Below are 15,053 nucleotides of genomic sequence, written 5' to 3'. Positions count from 1 at the left end.
CTAAATGTCCCGTTTGGTTCAGGTTGATGCAGTCACTGTTTCGGCTTCATTCATTCGTATTTATTTAGCGCTTACTGTGTGCAGAGCACTGTACTAAGCGCTTGGGAAGTACAAGTTGGCAACATATAGAGATGGTCCCTACCCAAGAGTGGGCTCACAGTCTAGAAGGGGGAGATACAAGCACAAGACCAGTCACGTCGTGCTACTTTATGCTAGCAGGAAAGAGCCGTGGCTATCATGCTAAAAACTCGTACGTGGTCCTGACCTGATTATCTTGTGTCTTCCCAGGCATCCAAATAGTGCCACTTAGGGGACTCGCACAGCCACGGATGCAATCTGACTGCCAACAATGTCGTCTTTGAATCAAAGAACAATTCTGTAGGAGAGTTGGAGAGCAGAGGTCGCGCTGCTGATAGAATAAGGCCCCTATCCCCTCCCCATCCTTACCCAACCTCACTCCTGCGCCTCTCCCTCCGACCCCGCCACCAAGGATATGGAGTTGTATGGGATCCTCAGATGTGTCATTCAATGCTTGACAAGTTTTCAAAACAGCCCATAAGTGCTTATTACTGTCGTACTCAATGATAATGACTGAGAACTTTGCATTTACAGGCACAGACAAGAACACTTGGAATTCATGCAACACCTGTCTCGACTGAGCTTCTGAATATTTTTACAGATGTGAGCTCATTGCTTCCCAGCCTTTCTGTGGCTTAGGTAGGTGACAAGTATTATTATTTTCATCCACCGGAGAGGAAAACCGTGGCCTTGGGGCATTTCGAAGTCTGTATTGAAGCCAACCTCGTTCACTTCAAGTTTATCCTTGTTGCCTTTATCTTTTATCCTATGTTGCCAACTTGTACTTCCCAAGCACTTAGTACAGTGCTCTGCACACAGTAAGCACTCAATAAATGCGATTGAATGAATGAATCCTTTCCTGCCTTAACTCTGCCCTCTCCTCTGCCAGACAAAACTATTTCTCCTCCCTTATTGACACCCATGCCCATCATCCCCGTCAGCTCTTCCATACATTTAACTCCCTTCTCAGGCCCCCTGTTCCTCCCCCTCCTCCTTCCCTCACCCCCCAACAATCTGGCCTCCTACTTCATTAGTAAAATTATCTCCATCCGGTCTGAGCTCCCCAAAGTCACTCCTCCCCCTTCTCCAACCCCCCGGCTCTCAACCCTCTCCGCTACTCTCCCATCCTTCCCAGCAGTATCCTCAGATGAGATCTCCTCCCTCCTCTCAAGTGCTACTCCGGCCACCTGTGCTTCTGACCCCATTCCCTCTCATCTTATGAAATCTCTCACCCCGTCCCTCCTCCCCTCCTTAACTTCCATCTTCAACCGCTCACTTTCCACTGGTTCCTTCCCCTTTGCCTTCAAACATGCCCACGTCTCCCCCATCCTAAAAAAACCCTCTTTTGACCCCACCTCCCCTTCTAGTTATCGCCGTATCTCCCTCCTACCATTCCTTTTCAAACTCCTTCAACGAGTCGTCTACACCCACTGCCTCAAATTCCTCAGTGCCAACTCTCTCCTTGGCCCCCTCCAATCTGGCTTCCGTCCCCTACATTCCACGGAAACTGCCCTCTCAAAGGTCACCAATGACCTCCTGCTTGCCAAAACCAACGGCTCCTACTCTATCCTAATCCTCCTCGACCTCTCAGCTGCCTTCGACACTGTGGACCACCCCCTTCTCCTCAACACGCTATCCAACCTTGGCTTCATAGACTCTGTCCTCTCCTGGTTCTCCTCTTATCTCTCCGGCTGTGCATTCTCAGTCTCTTCTGCAGGCTCCTCCTCCCCCTCCCATCCCCTTACTGTAGGGGTTCCTCAAGGGTCAGTTCTTGGTCCCCTTCTGTTCTCTGTCTACACTCACTCCCTTGGTGACCTCATTCGCTCCCACGGCTTCAACTATCTCTACACTGATGACACCCAAATCTGCATCTCTGCTACTGCTCTCTCTCCGTCCCTTCAGTCTCGTGTCTCCTCCTGCCTTCAAGACATCTCCATCTGGATGTCTGCCTGCCATCTAAAACTCAATATGTCCAAGACTGAACTCCTTATCTTCCCTCCCAAACCCTGCCCTCTCCCTGACTTTCCCATCACTGTTGACGGCACTACCATCCTTCCCGTCTCACAAGCCCGCAACCTTGGTGTCATCCTCGACTCCACTCTCTCATTTACCCCTCACATCCAGTCCATCACCAAAACCTGCTGGTTCACCTCCGCAACATTGCCAAGATCCGCCCTTTCCTCTCCATCCAAACCGCTACCCTGCTCGTTCAATCTCTCATCCCATCCCGACTGGATTACTGCACCAGCCTCCTCTCTGATCTCCCAATCTCCTGTCTCTCCCCACTTCAATCTATACTTCAAGCCACTGCCCGGATCATCTTTGTGCAGAAACGCTCTGGGCATGTTACTCCCCTCCTCAAAAATCTCCAGTGGCTACCAGTCAACCTACACATTGGGCAAAAACTCCTCACTCTTGGCTTCAAGGCTGTCCATCACCTCACCCCCTCCTACCTCACCTCCCTTCTCTCCTTCTCCAGCCCAGCCCACACCCTCCGCTCCTCTGCCGCCACTATCCTCCTCACCGTGCCTCGTTCTCGCCTGTCCCGCCGTCGACCCCCGGCCCACGTCCTCCCCCTGGCCTGGAATGCCCTCCCTCCGCACATCCGCCAAGCTAGCTCTCTTCCTCCCTTCAAAGCCCTACTGAGAGCTCACGTCCTCCAGGAGGCCTTCCCAGACTGAGCCCCCTCCTTCCTCTCCCCCTCCCCATCCCCCCCCGCCCTACCTCCTTCCCCTCGCCACAGCACCTGTATATATGTTTGTACAGATTTATTACTCTATTTCACTTGTACATATTTACTATTCTATTTATTTTATTTTGTTAATATGTTTTGTTTTGTTGTCTGTCTCCCCCTTCTAGACTGTGAGCCCGCTGTTGGGTAGGAACCGTCTCTATATGTTGCCAACTTGTACTTCCCAACCGCTTAGTACAGTGCTCTGCACACAGTAAGCGCTCAATAAATGCGAATGAATGAATTAATGACTCACTTGGTGCAGTTCACAGTACTAAGTGCTCAAGGTTAGTAGAATTCAAGTCTCCTGAATTCTGGATATCATTGCCTCTAAAGGTTTTAGGATACAGAGCAGTTCAGCCTAATAGTATTTAGTAAATGCCTACTATGTGCTAAGCACCGGGCTAGATACAAGTTATATCAGACGCAGTCCCTGCCCCAGAAAAAGCTCTCCCCCTCGTACTATACCTCGCTAATTTCCTACTATAACCCAGCACGATTACTTCACTCCTCCAACTCCTTTCTCGTCCATCTCACTGCCCACGTCCTCACTTTGACCCGGAACTCCTTCCTCCTCTATATCTCAAAGACCACCACTCTCCCCACCTTCAAAGCCTTATTACAATCCCAAATCCTCCAAGAGGCTTTCCCTGACTGAGCCCTCCTTTCCCCTACTCCCTGTCCCTTCTGCATCGCCTGCTCACTTGGATTTGTAGCCTTTAAGCATTTGATGTTCACCCCACCTTCAGCCTCGCAAGACTTATGGACATATCCCTAATTTACGTTAATGTCCATTTCCCCCTTTTCTCTGTACGCTCCAGGTGGGCAGGGAATGTGTCTACCACCTCCTTATCCCTTATGGGGATAAGGGGATCCTTATCCTACGGGTAACTAGTAGTGATGAGTTACAGTTTAGCATGGTTTGCCTTGAGACCTCCAAGTTGATAATAACAGTGACGATAATAATAATGATTGTGGTATATATTAAGCCAAGTGATGGGTAGATACAATTCATCAATTGTATTTATTGAGCACTTACTGTGTGCAGAGCACCGTACTAAGCGCTTGGGAGAGTATAGTACAACAATAAACAGACACGTTCCCAGTCCACAATGAGCTTACAGTCTAGGTGAGGGGAGACAGACTTTAATATAAATAAATGAATTACACATGTGTACATAAGTGCTGTGGGGCTGGGAGGAGGGAGAACAGAGGAAACTAGTCAGGGTGATGCAGAAGGGAGTGGGAGAAGAGGAAAGGCGGGGGGCTGCTTAATCAGGGAAGGCATCTTGGAGGAGATGTGCCTTCAATAAGGCTATGAAGGGGAAAAGAGTAATTGTTCATTCAATCGTATTGAGCACTTACTATGTGCAGAGCACTGTACTAAGCTCTTGGAAAGTACAGTTCGGCAACAATCCCTGCCTAACAACGGGCTCACAGTCTAGAAAGGGGGAGACAGACAACAAAACAAGTAGACAGGCATCAATAGCATCAATATAAATAGAGTTATAGGTAGATACACATCAATAATAAAATAAATAGAATAATAAATATGTACATATATACACAAGTGCTGTGGAGTGGGGAGCGGGGGTAGAACAGAGAGAGGGCATCTGGGCGATGGGGAGGGGAGGAGGAGCAGAGGAAAAGGGGGGTTCAGTCTGGGAAGGCCACCTGGAGGAGGTGATAGGCCAGAGGCAGGGTGTGGGCGAGGTGTCCACCGCGAGATAGGTGAGATCGAGGCATAGTGAGAAGTTTAGCATTAGAGGAGCAAAGTGTGCAGGTTGGGTTATAGTAAGAGAGTTGTGAGGTGAGGTAGGAGGGGGCCAGGTGACTGAGTGCTTTAAAGCCAATGGTGAGGAGTTTTTGTTTGGTGCAGTGGTGGATGGGCAACCACTGGAGTTTTTTGAGGAGCAGGGTGACACGTCCTGAGCGTTTTTGAAGAAAAATGATCCGGGTACCAGAGTGAAGTATGGATGGAAGTCGGGGGAGACAGGAGACTGGGGAGGTCAGCAAGGAGGGTGATGCAGTAATCCAGGCGGGATTGTATTAACATGGTAGCAGCTGAGATAGGGAAGAAAGGATGGATTTTAGTGATGTTGTGAAGGTGGAACCAACGGGATTTAGTGATGGATTGAATATCTGGGTTGGATGAGAGAGAAAAGTCAAGGATAACACCAAGGTTGCGGGCTTGCGAGACGGGAAGGAGGGTGGTGCCATTTACCGTGAGGGGAGACCGGGTTTGGGAGGGAAGATAAGGAGTTGTGTTTTGGGCATGTTAGGCTTGAGGTTCATTCATCTCATTCAGTCATATTTATTGAGCGCTTACTGTGTGCAGAGCACTGTACTAAGCACTTGGGAAGTACAAGTTGGCACCATATAGAGATGGTCCCTACCCAACAGCGGGCTCACAGTCTAGAAGGGGGAGACAGACAACAAAACCAAACATATTAACAAAATAAAATAAATAGAATAAACATGTACAAGTAAAATAAATAAATAAATAGAGTAATAAATACATACAAACATATATACAGGTTCTGTGGGGAGGGGAAGGAGGTAAGGCGGGGGAGATGGGGAGAGGAAGGAGGGGGCTCAGTCTGGGTGATGGGAGGACATCCAAGAAGAGATGTCTTGAAGGCAGGAGGAAATGTGAGACTGCAGAGAGGGAGAGAGATCAGGGCTGGAGATGTAGATTCTCCATCTACACCCACTCCCTTGGTGAACTCATTCGCTTCCGTGGCTTCAGCTATTACCTCTGTGAGGAAGACACCCAAATCTACATCTGTAAATTATCACGGATTGATCACCAGGCACTGTACTAAGTGCCGGAGTAGATTTAAGATCATCAGGTTGGCTCAGTCCGTGTCCACATGAGACTCACAGCTTTAATCCCCGTTTTACAGGTGAGGTAACTGAGGAGCAGAGAAGTTAAGTGACTTGCCCAAGACCACACAGCTAAGTGGCAGAGCTGGGATTGCAGCCCTGATCCTCTGACTCCCATGCCCGCGGTCTTTCTCCTAGGCCCCGCTGCTTCTTTGGGGGAGGGAGGAAGAGGAGAGGTTTGAGGTAGGGGGGGATTTTCCCGAATCAGTGGGTGACACAGGACCCTGCCACCCTCAGCACTCCCCCTTCCCCATCGCTGAGGCACCATCTGGGAAAAATAAAGGCGCACAGGAGGGGGAGGATTGTGAAAGTTGCTTTTGCCGTGGCATTGCGGCAGCCCAGCTGGGCTGTGACAGTTAAAAAAAAAAAAAAGGTTGTGTGTGCAGGGGCACTGCTTTGCAATGGCGTGGCCTTGGTTATTAATAATAATAATAATGGCATTTATTAAGCAGTTACTATGTGCAAAGCACCATTCTAAGTTGGCATCTGTTGTGTTCATGGCACTGTCTTGGGCATCTGGGGCTTACAGAGGAGGACCTGCTGTGATGAGCGAGCCGACTCTGCTTCTTCTTATATAGAATTAGAAGTTCAATTTTTCCAAGAAGTCCCTGCTCAGAAGATTTTCCCATATTCATTCATTCAATCGTATTTACTGAGCGCTTACTGTGTGCAGAGCACTGTACTAAGTGCTTGGGAAGTACAAGTTGGCCACATATAGAGACGGTCCCTATCCAACAGCGGGCTCACGGTCTAGAAATGATACGTTCATATGATACGTTCATGTTTTCCATTTCCCTCCTGAGTGGTTAGAAACATATTCCTTGGAAAATGGTCTGAGGTGGCATTGTGACGCCAGCTGTCCTTGAGGATGCCACTGCTGGTGGCAGGATTTTAAAATAAAAGGTTATAGAGAGGGGGCAGGAGACAGAAAGGCTAGGGAAGAGAAGGATGGAGAGTTTCATTCAGCACCGGGACAATACAGCATTAACAAGCATTGTGGGGATGGGGAGATGCGGGTAGGGGGGGAGAGAGAGTGTGTGTGTGTGTGTACACGCGTGCGTATTTACCACATGTCAATCGCCTAATATATACCAATTATTTAAAGCAGAGGATAGCAGCACAACCAGCAGCAGGGAAGGATTAAGCGCCCATCTGGCCCATTCCATTCCTATTTCTCCTCTCCCCCCTTTCCCTTCTCTATCCCCCCTTCCCCATTTCTCTCCTTCCCTTCTCCCTGTTGTTCTTTTATTTTGATTTTACTTCTTCCCTTTCCTGCCTCACTTCCTTCCCTCTTCTCTCGCACCCCCTACTTTCTAGTCTTACCCCCACCCCAGTTTTGCCTAAAATGACCAGAAATCTAGTCATCTTAATGTGCATGCACACATGTATATGAACGTATGTATATATGCGTAGCCTTCTGCTGCTGGTCGGGGCATGCTTGGAAGCAGCGTGGCTTAGCGGAAAGAGCACGGGCTTGGGAGTGAGAGGTCGTGGGTTCTAATCCCAGCTCTGCCACTTGTCAGCTGTGTGACTTTGGGCAAGTCGCTTAACTTTCCTGGGCCTCAGTTACCGCATCTGTAAAATGGGAATTTAGACTGGGAGGCCCATGCGGAACAAACTGATTACCTTGGCACATAGTAAGCGCTTAACCAATAACATTATTATTATTATTATACTGCTGCACCCCTTCCCTTTCTGCCATCTCCTATGGCAGCTTTTCTGTCCTGCCCCTGCCCCCCCAGGTGCTCTCTTTGTATCGAGCCATTCTGTTCAGGAGCAGTACGGTGGTTCTTTTTGTCACTTTTAATTCTTACTTTAGCGGCCTCCATGACAACCACGGTCCCCCCCGCCCTGCCACTTTCCCTTGCTGGGTTGCAGCCCCGCTTCTCTGTCTCGGCCAAAAGCATCGGGAGAGGCTCAGGGACTCAACGGGGCTGAGTGGACAGGGCAGACACCTCCTCTTAAGCTGCCACCGTCCCTCTCATTCATTCATTCAGTGGTATTTCTTGAGCGCTTACTGCGTGCAAAGCACTGTACTCCCCACCATCCAGCCCCTGAGTATGGCCCCATGGCTTTGGCGTGGGGAAGCGGGGCTGCAGACCGGTGAAGGGAAAACAGCGGCAGTAAGGGAAAGAGTGGCAGCAGCTTTTAAGGTGAGAGAAAAAACCAAACCAAAGTACCAAAACAAAATACAAAACAAAATACCGTCTTTTACGGAAAAACTGCTGGGAATAGGTCGAGGTGGGGTGAGGAAGGAGGGGACAGGGAGAGAACTGAATTACCGGCAACGATCGAATGTAACATCAGGGGCGGTGCCCACGTATACCTATTACTCTTTATTATTATTAAGTGCCGTCGAGTCGTTTCCTGTTGATAGCGACTCCGTGGATATACTTTCTCCAGAAAGTCCTGTCCTCTGCCATAATCCGCAACCTTTCTAATGGTTCTTCCATTGTCGTTGTTATGGTCTCTATCCTTCTAGCTACCGCTCTTCCTCTTCCCTGGATTTTTCCTAGCATTAGTGTCTTCTGCAGAGAATTAGTCCTCCTGGTTATGTGAACTATTACTCTAGGTAATAATTTATAATAAATTTACAATTTAATGTAAATTGTTTATTGGTAATATTGTCTGTCTCCCCCTCTTGACTCTAAGCTCATTATGGGCGGGGAACGTATCTGCTAATTCTCTTGTACTCTCCCGAGTGCTTAGAACAGTGCTGTGCACATAGTGAGCACGCAACAAATACCATCGATTGATCTAGGGTAAGTCAGCAGACAGTATAGGGCATAACCCCGGGTTTTGCAAACTATGGGTGCTTGTCACTGGGAGTCCATCTAAGTGTATGTAGGGGTGTGTGTGGAGATAGGCCTATATATGTGCTTCGGTGTACACACTGATAAATCTTTCCATAGACACATATTTAAGATGACCCAAATTCTAGTCATCTGGTCACTTTAGCCCGGAATGGGATGGGGCTTAAAAGGTGTCTGGGGGACGGGCATGGTGAGGGAGCTGGAAGAGAAGGGTAGCCAAGAGAGAAGAAGAAAAGAAGGGAGACCACACACGTGCCAACAATAATAAATGTAAAACACTCCAGAAAAAGTGAGGCAAGTTGAAATTGAGTCAGAAGTCAAAACAATAAGGGAACCTGATGTAAGTATGTTGGGGAATTCTTAGAACATGCAGCTGATGCTGGCAGCTACTCCTGTCGATGAAAACTAGAGTTGTTTAGCAGCTGGAAAATTAGCATTTTTATTGATATGTCATGGTTGGATATGCTCAGTGGGTGGGAAGACCACTTTTCATTAAATGCAGCATAACTGGAGCGACCTCAGTTTCGAGTTTCTCTTTGGTTTGAAAAATGCACTTTAAAGCAATCCCAGTAGAGCACTGGAGTAAGGGAAAGGTCTACTGACCGAGCCGCTTCTCTTTGCCTGTCTTGGCCAGAGGACAGTGCTTATGTGGTTAGCTGAATGATGATAGCCACCGGGGGAATAGACTGAGTTTTACAAGCCCACGCAACTGTTTTGAAACAGGAAAACTCTCTCTACCCACAGTTATTGAGCAGCACCGAGTGCCCTTGAACTTCCAGCCGCTTTCGTTTGGACTTTTATAAAGAGAAACGGTCCACGATGGGGCAGTCTAATGGATGAAGAGAATTGAACTCCGGTGTTGAGGCAGTTGACATTTAGTTTGTGCTGGTTATTGCCCTGTGGGAAACCCAGGTTGAACTCCCAGTTCCCAACTTTAATTTCCCAGCCCAATGGGGCCTTTTGCCATGGAGGCAAGAGGAGATAGGGTTGTGTTTTTTTGTTTTTTTTTTTTAAGATAGCAAGCCCCAGGGAGTTCAGTCGTGGTGATGATGGATGGTGCAAATGGAAAAATGTCAGGGACAGATTGGCAGAAAATGAGAGCTGAAGGAAGAGTAATAATATTAAGTTTGATTCTCTCCCTTCAGGCTGGGAGCACACATTCCCCAGGAGTGGAGGGGGTGAAGAGCTTTCTCTCTTCCCCTCCTGAATTCTTTCCTTACCCCAACTTAAGCCCAGAGAGGGGAAGAAGCTCCAAGACTTATGCGCTAACTTTAGTGAGTCCCAGAGGATGCCGTCTCTAGCGTCCTCGTTTTCAGAATTGGAGGTGATGTATGGGGAGGTGGAACAAACAGCACATTATCTCCCTCCCTGGGCAAATCCCCAGATCCTTCCCGCCATGGGACGTTTTCTTTTCGAATCACACTCGCCAGGGCCGTGAGTTGCATAAATCCCTTTTCTGCCTCTTCTGGAAGGGTGGAATTTCCTCCCGGCCTCCACAGCCTAACAGGGTGGTCACTGTGAGTTCGCAGGGCGGGGATATCGATCAGTGTCAGTCGGGTTCGTTGAGTGCATACTGGGTGCAGAGCACTGCACTAAGCACTTGGGAAAGTCGAGTGCATCAGAGTTGGTAGACACGTTCCCTGCCCACAGAGAGCTTATGGTCTAGAGAATGCCACCAACTGAACACCTTTTGGCCTCTATTGGACTCCAATTCCATCCAAACCCGTATGAATCGTGCCAGGATGGGTTTGGCCTGGGGCTTCCCAGAGAATTTGCTCTGGAGGTAGCCAGTCGCTGGGGTTCCAGACCTGTCTCAGATCCATTTCAGGCGCTGAGGACTCCAGTACAACTAGCTCAGTTTCATGTATCATCCTGGGTCTTACTGCAGATAGCTTTTGACTGCTGTTTTACTACACTCCTGTGCCTCCCTGCTAGTGGATCCTAAGAATGCCCCAGTAGATTGCTCCACCTTCACCCCCAGAAGACTTGGAAAACCTTTGGGGATCACCTAACCTGTTCTGTACCCTGCCGGGCTAGTGGTTCTGGAGGAAATGCCTAATGCTCAACCCCTCCCTACAATAGTAAATCTTTCTGAGCTAGCAGTTTTACGACACACAGAGTACTCAGACGGACATTTTATATATAAAGCTAGTAACCTATATTGACTTGGTAAATCCAGCCACCGATGTAGACCCTTAAGCAATAATTAGTCTTTGGTATAAAGATTTCCAAGAGCAACAGTTTCATTTCCCCCACTGTTGCACTTGTTCTAACTTAAGCCTGATCTCTGTAGTAGTATGATGCTTGCCTAAATCCATTCCCCTGTGGTCACGCCCTCCCCAGGTCTTTCCTCGGCCTCAGCGCTTAGTACAGTGCCTGGCACATAATAGGCGCGTAACAAATGCCATTAAAAAAAATAACAAAAACCCAAAACTCCTTTCAGTTCTGGACATCCAAACATCCCTGGCAGTTAATCCTGCTAGCCCCTAGCCTCCTGGTGAAAAAAGCCCCTTGCATTTTCTGTCTCTGGGGTTTTTACAGCCTTTCTAGTTCCTGTTTCTCGACCCAGTTGACTGTGCTCCAGTTAATGTCACCAGGTAAGTGATTGACATGTTCTATAAATAGCTTTCCCTGTGAGTGGGGTCTTGAGGGAGCGAGCAGTTCCCTTGTTCTAGAGACTTCTATGGGCCTAGAGACCCAGCCCCACAGCACTTCTGTAAAAATCCGTAATATATTTTTGTTACTCTCTCCCCCTGTAGACCATAAGCCCGTTGTGGGCAGGGAACATTCCTACCGACTCTATTGTGTTGTACTCTCCCAAGCGCTTATACAGTGCTCTGCACACAATAAACGCTCAATAAATCCCACTGATGGAGCGATTGACTTCCACCTATGTATCTGAGGGGCCCACTTTAGCCGGCCACCGTGGAGTCTTGCCCTGGTGTTCTTCCCCTTCTTTCAGATGGCAAGTCCTCCCACACCTACACACCCCTCTCACTTCCTGAGTCAAGGGAGCAGCCATGGAGCAAGGACGGTCGAGGGATTGGGCCTGAGGGCCGTGGATATCACTGTCCACTAGTTCGGATTCCAATCAGGCCTTCCAGGCCAGGACAGAGCCCCGGTGACCAGACTACATTACGCGATGTCCCGAGGCAAGACATCTCTGGCAAGTGAGAGAACAGAATGCGCCCACCCACGTGTAGTGAGATCACACATAAAATTGGCTGAGAATAGTCGGGTTGTTGAAACGCCCGTAGGGATTCACATGGACGTTTTTTTTTTTTAACACCACACACATTTCCTTCTGCCTTTTATAGATAACGGGTGTGAGGCAGTGGCCTAGCAGGGAACAGACCCAAATCTTCTAACTTCCAGTAATAATAATCGTGGTATCTGTTAAGCACTTACTACGTGCCAAGCACCGTACTAAAACGTCGGGGTAGGTATTGTTTTATATTGTACTCTCCCAAGTGCGTAGTACAGTTCTCTGCACACAATAAGAGCCCAATAAATGCAATCGACAGGCTGACTGCACCCGATAATCAGGTCGGCCGCAGTCCCTTCCCCACGTGAGACTCATAGTCTAAGGTGGAGGGAGAACGGACGAGGCGACTGAGGAACGGAGAAGTGAAATGACCTGCTCGTGGGGCAGGCAAGTGATAGAGCCGGAATTAGAACCCAGGCCCGGGGCGCTCTCCGCCAGGCGAGGCTGCTGCCCGGTGTCCATCCCGTTAGGTCTTCTAGCCTCCCGGCGCAGTGACGTCTCGCTTGGCAAGCGTTGCCCGATCTCACCTGGCCGTTCTCTCTCACTCCGTGCTTAACCTTGGTGTCTGTGTTCCCTGTTTCCCAGGTAACTATGGAGATCAGTGGCCTCCCACTGGAACTGTGGCGCCTGATCTTAGCCTACTTATGTCTTCCTGACCTGGGCCGCTGCAGCCTAGTGTGCCGGGCCTGGTACGAGCTCATCCTCAGCCTAGATAACACGAGGTGGCGGCAACTGTGCTTGGGCTGTATTGAGTGTCGACATCCCAACTGGCCCAACCGGCCAGATGTGGAGCCCCAGTCCTGGAGAGAAGCCTTCAAGCAGCACTACGTGGCCTCCAAGACGTGGACCAAAAACGCTCAGGACGTAGAGTCCGCCAACTGTTTGTACTTATTCAGGAGGAAAAAGGACCGGCGGGTTCTCTGGGTTGGGCCTGGCTGTGAGTTTGATAGCCTCCGTAGCGCCTTGGCTTCGGCCGGCATTTACGATAGGATTAAGCTGCTCCCGGGAGTGTACGAAGAGCAGAGCGAAATCATCCTGAAGGTGCCCGTGGATATCGTGGGCCACGGAAAGCTTGGCGACGTGGCCCTGCTGGTTTGCATTGATCAGCACTGCCCGACCACTCGGCTGTGCAATCTCGTCTTCATGCCAGCGTGGTTCACCCCCGTCGTGTATAAGGTGGGTGTGGATTCTCCGGGAGAAAGGCGAGCCCCGCTTACCGTCTCCGGAACTGCCCCGGTTAGCAGCCGGGTCTCCCTGTCTTTGGGGCTAGGCTGTCCTTTGTCTGGACTCTTCCTACCCCATCGTCCTGCTGCTGCCCCTCTCCTTGCTACACTGCTCGGCGGCTGCCTTGATCCGGAGAACAAAGAGGCAGTGATGTTCCAGTCTGTCTGTCGGAGCATATCCTCTAGACTGTGAGCTGGTTGCGGTCAGGGAATGTGTCTGGTGTATTGTTATATTGTACTCTCCCAAGCGCTTAGAACAGTGCTCTTCACACAGTAAGCGCTCAGTGAATGCGATTGACTGACCGACCCTTGGGAAGGGTGGAGTAGAGAGGAAGCAAACTCGTGGCTGTTATAGTATTCGTAGTATCATGATATTCCTGGCTCATCCTCCCCAGCCTCCCTTCCCAGAGCCGATCCTACCGCTTCTCTGGCTCCAAATGCAAATAAGCGAGGTGGCTGGTCATAAAGGAGTCGGTCAGTTGTATTTATTGAGCGCTTACTGTGTGTAGCACACTGTATTAAGCTCTTGGGAGAGTACGGTACAGCAATATCACAGACACAGTCCCTGCCCACAACGAGCTTACAGTCTAGAGGGGGGACAGGCATGAATATAAATAAAATTACAGATGTGTACGTAAGTGCCGTGGGGCTGGGAGGAGGGGGGTGAATAAAGGGAGCAAGTTAAGGCAACGCAGAAGGGAGTGGGAGAGGAGGAAAGGAGGGCTTAGTGAGGGAAGGCCTCTTGGAGGAGATGCGCCTTCAGTAAGGCTTCGAAGCAGGGAGAGTGTTTTGTCGGATAAGAAGAGGGAGGGTGTTCCAAGCCAGTGGCAGGATGTGGGCAAGCAATAGGCGATGAGGTAGAAGAGATTTGGGTACAGTGAGTAGGTTTGCCTTAGGGGAACGAAGTGTGAGGGTTGGGTAGCAAGGTGAGATAGGAGGGGGCAAGGTGACTGAGTGCTCTATAGCCGACGGTAAGGAGTTTCTGTCTGATGCTGAGGTTAATGGGCAACTACTGAAGGTTCTTGAGGAGTGGGGAAACGGCCCGAACTAAAGGAGGGCTACGAGAATGCAAATGGATCATGGGGCTGGGGAGGGGGAACGGGCTGACCGTGAATAAAGGAGAACTATGGGAAACAAAATTGGTTTTGTTGGAGGCTGTAGCAGTCTTTCTGTGGGTGGACCTGCCAAAGGTGGGGCACATCTTACAGTGGTGCTTTGCACATAGTAAGCGTTTAATAAATGCCATCATTATTATTATTATTACATCTTGAGGAGGAAGAAATATTTAGTAGAAAGTATAGTGTCTCACACGCATGGGGCATCAGTGATGCTTGAGCCATGTGGACAAAACCAATGTGAGGAGAGCCACATTTCACTGAGCCTCTTCCATGTCCCCTGGTATTAGCACACGCTCCTGATGAATGAAGAGCTGTGGGTGGTCATGGTACTACTACTACTACTAATAATAATGGCATTTACTAAGCGCTTACTGTGTGCAAAGCACTGTTCTAAGCGCTGGGGAGGTTACAAGGTGATCAGGTTGTCCCACGGGGGGCTCACAGTCTTAATCCCCATTTTCCAGATGAGGGAACTGAGGCACAGAGAAGTGAAGTGCCTTGCCCAAAGTCACACAGCTGATAATTGGCGGAGCCAGGATTTGAACCCATGACCTCTGACTCCAAAGCCCGGACTCTTGCCACTGAGCCACGCTGCTTCTAATGGTGTGTGTTGCGCTGGACCATTCAGGAGGAATGCTTAATTTTTCTACTTGAACCAGTCCTTCTGTCCTCAGCGGCAGTCAGGAGTGCCAAACCCTGTTCATTAGTCTGCTAGCAAGCCACCTGATTTGGTAAGCCCCTTCACAAATCAGCTGGCAGCGTGGCCCAGTAGGTAGAGTAGACGCCTGGAAGACAGAAAGACCTGGATCCTAATCCCAACTCCACCACTCGTCTGCTGTGTGACCTGGGGCAAGTCACTTTAATTCCCTGTGCCTCAGTCACCCCATCTGTATAATGGGAATTAAGATGGTGAGCCCCGGACATGGATTGTGTCCAAGC

The 15,053-nt window shown here is 49.5% G+C and overlaps 1 protein-coding gene across 1 annotated transcript in view; it reads left to right on the top strand.

Moving 5' to 3' along the window:
* FBXO10 (F-box protein 10) overlaps nucleotides 1-15,053 on the top strand; it is a 124,761-nt gene that overhangs the window by 30,243 nt on the left and 79,465 nt on the right. The window contains exons 2-3 of the mRNA XM_038769919.1: nucleotides 613-717; nucleotides 12,359-12,949. Coding sequence (XP_038625847.1) covers nucleotides 12,365-12,949 — 585 coding nt within the window. The 5' untranslated portion in view covers nucleotides 613-717; nucleotides 12,359-12,364. The remainder of the gene's footprint in view (nucleotides 1-612; nucleotides 718-12,358; nucleotides 12,950-15,053) is intronic.

This window comes from Tachyglossus aculeatus, chromosome X4 (assembly GCF_015852505.1).
Source record: "Tachyglossus aculeatus isolate mTacAcu1 chromosome X4, mTacAcu1.pri, whole genome shotgun sequence".
Taxonomy (NCBI): Eukaryota; Metazoa; Chordata; class Mammalia; order Monotremata; family Tachyglossidae; genus Tachyglossus; species Tachyglossus aculeatus.
This window is presented reverse-complemented; position numbering and strand designations above follow the sequence as displayed.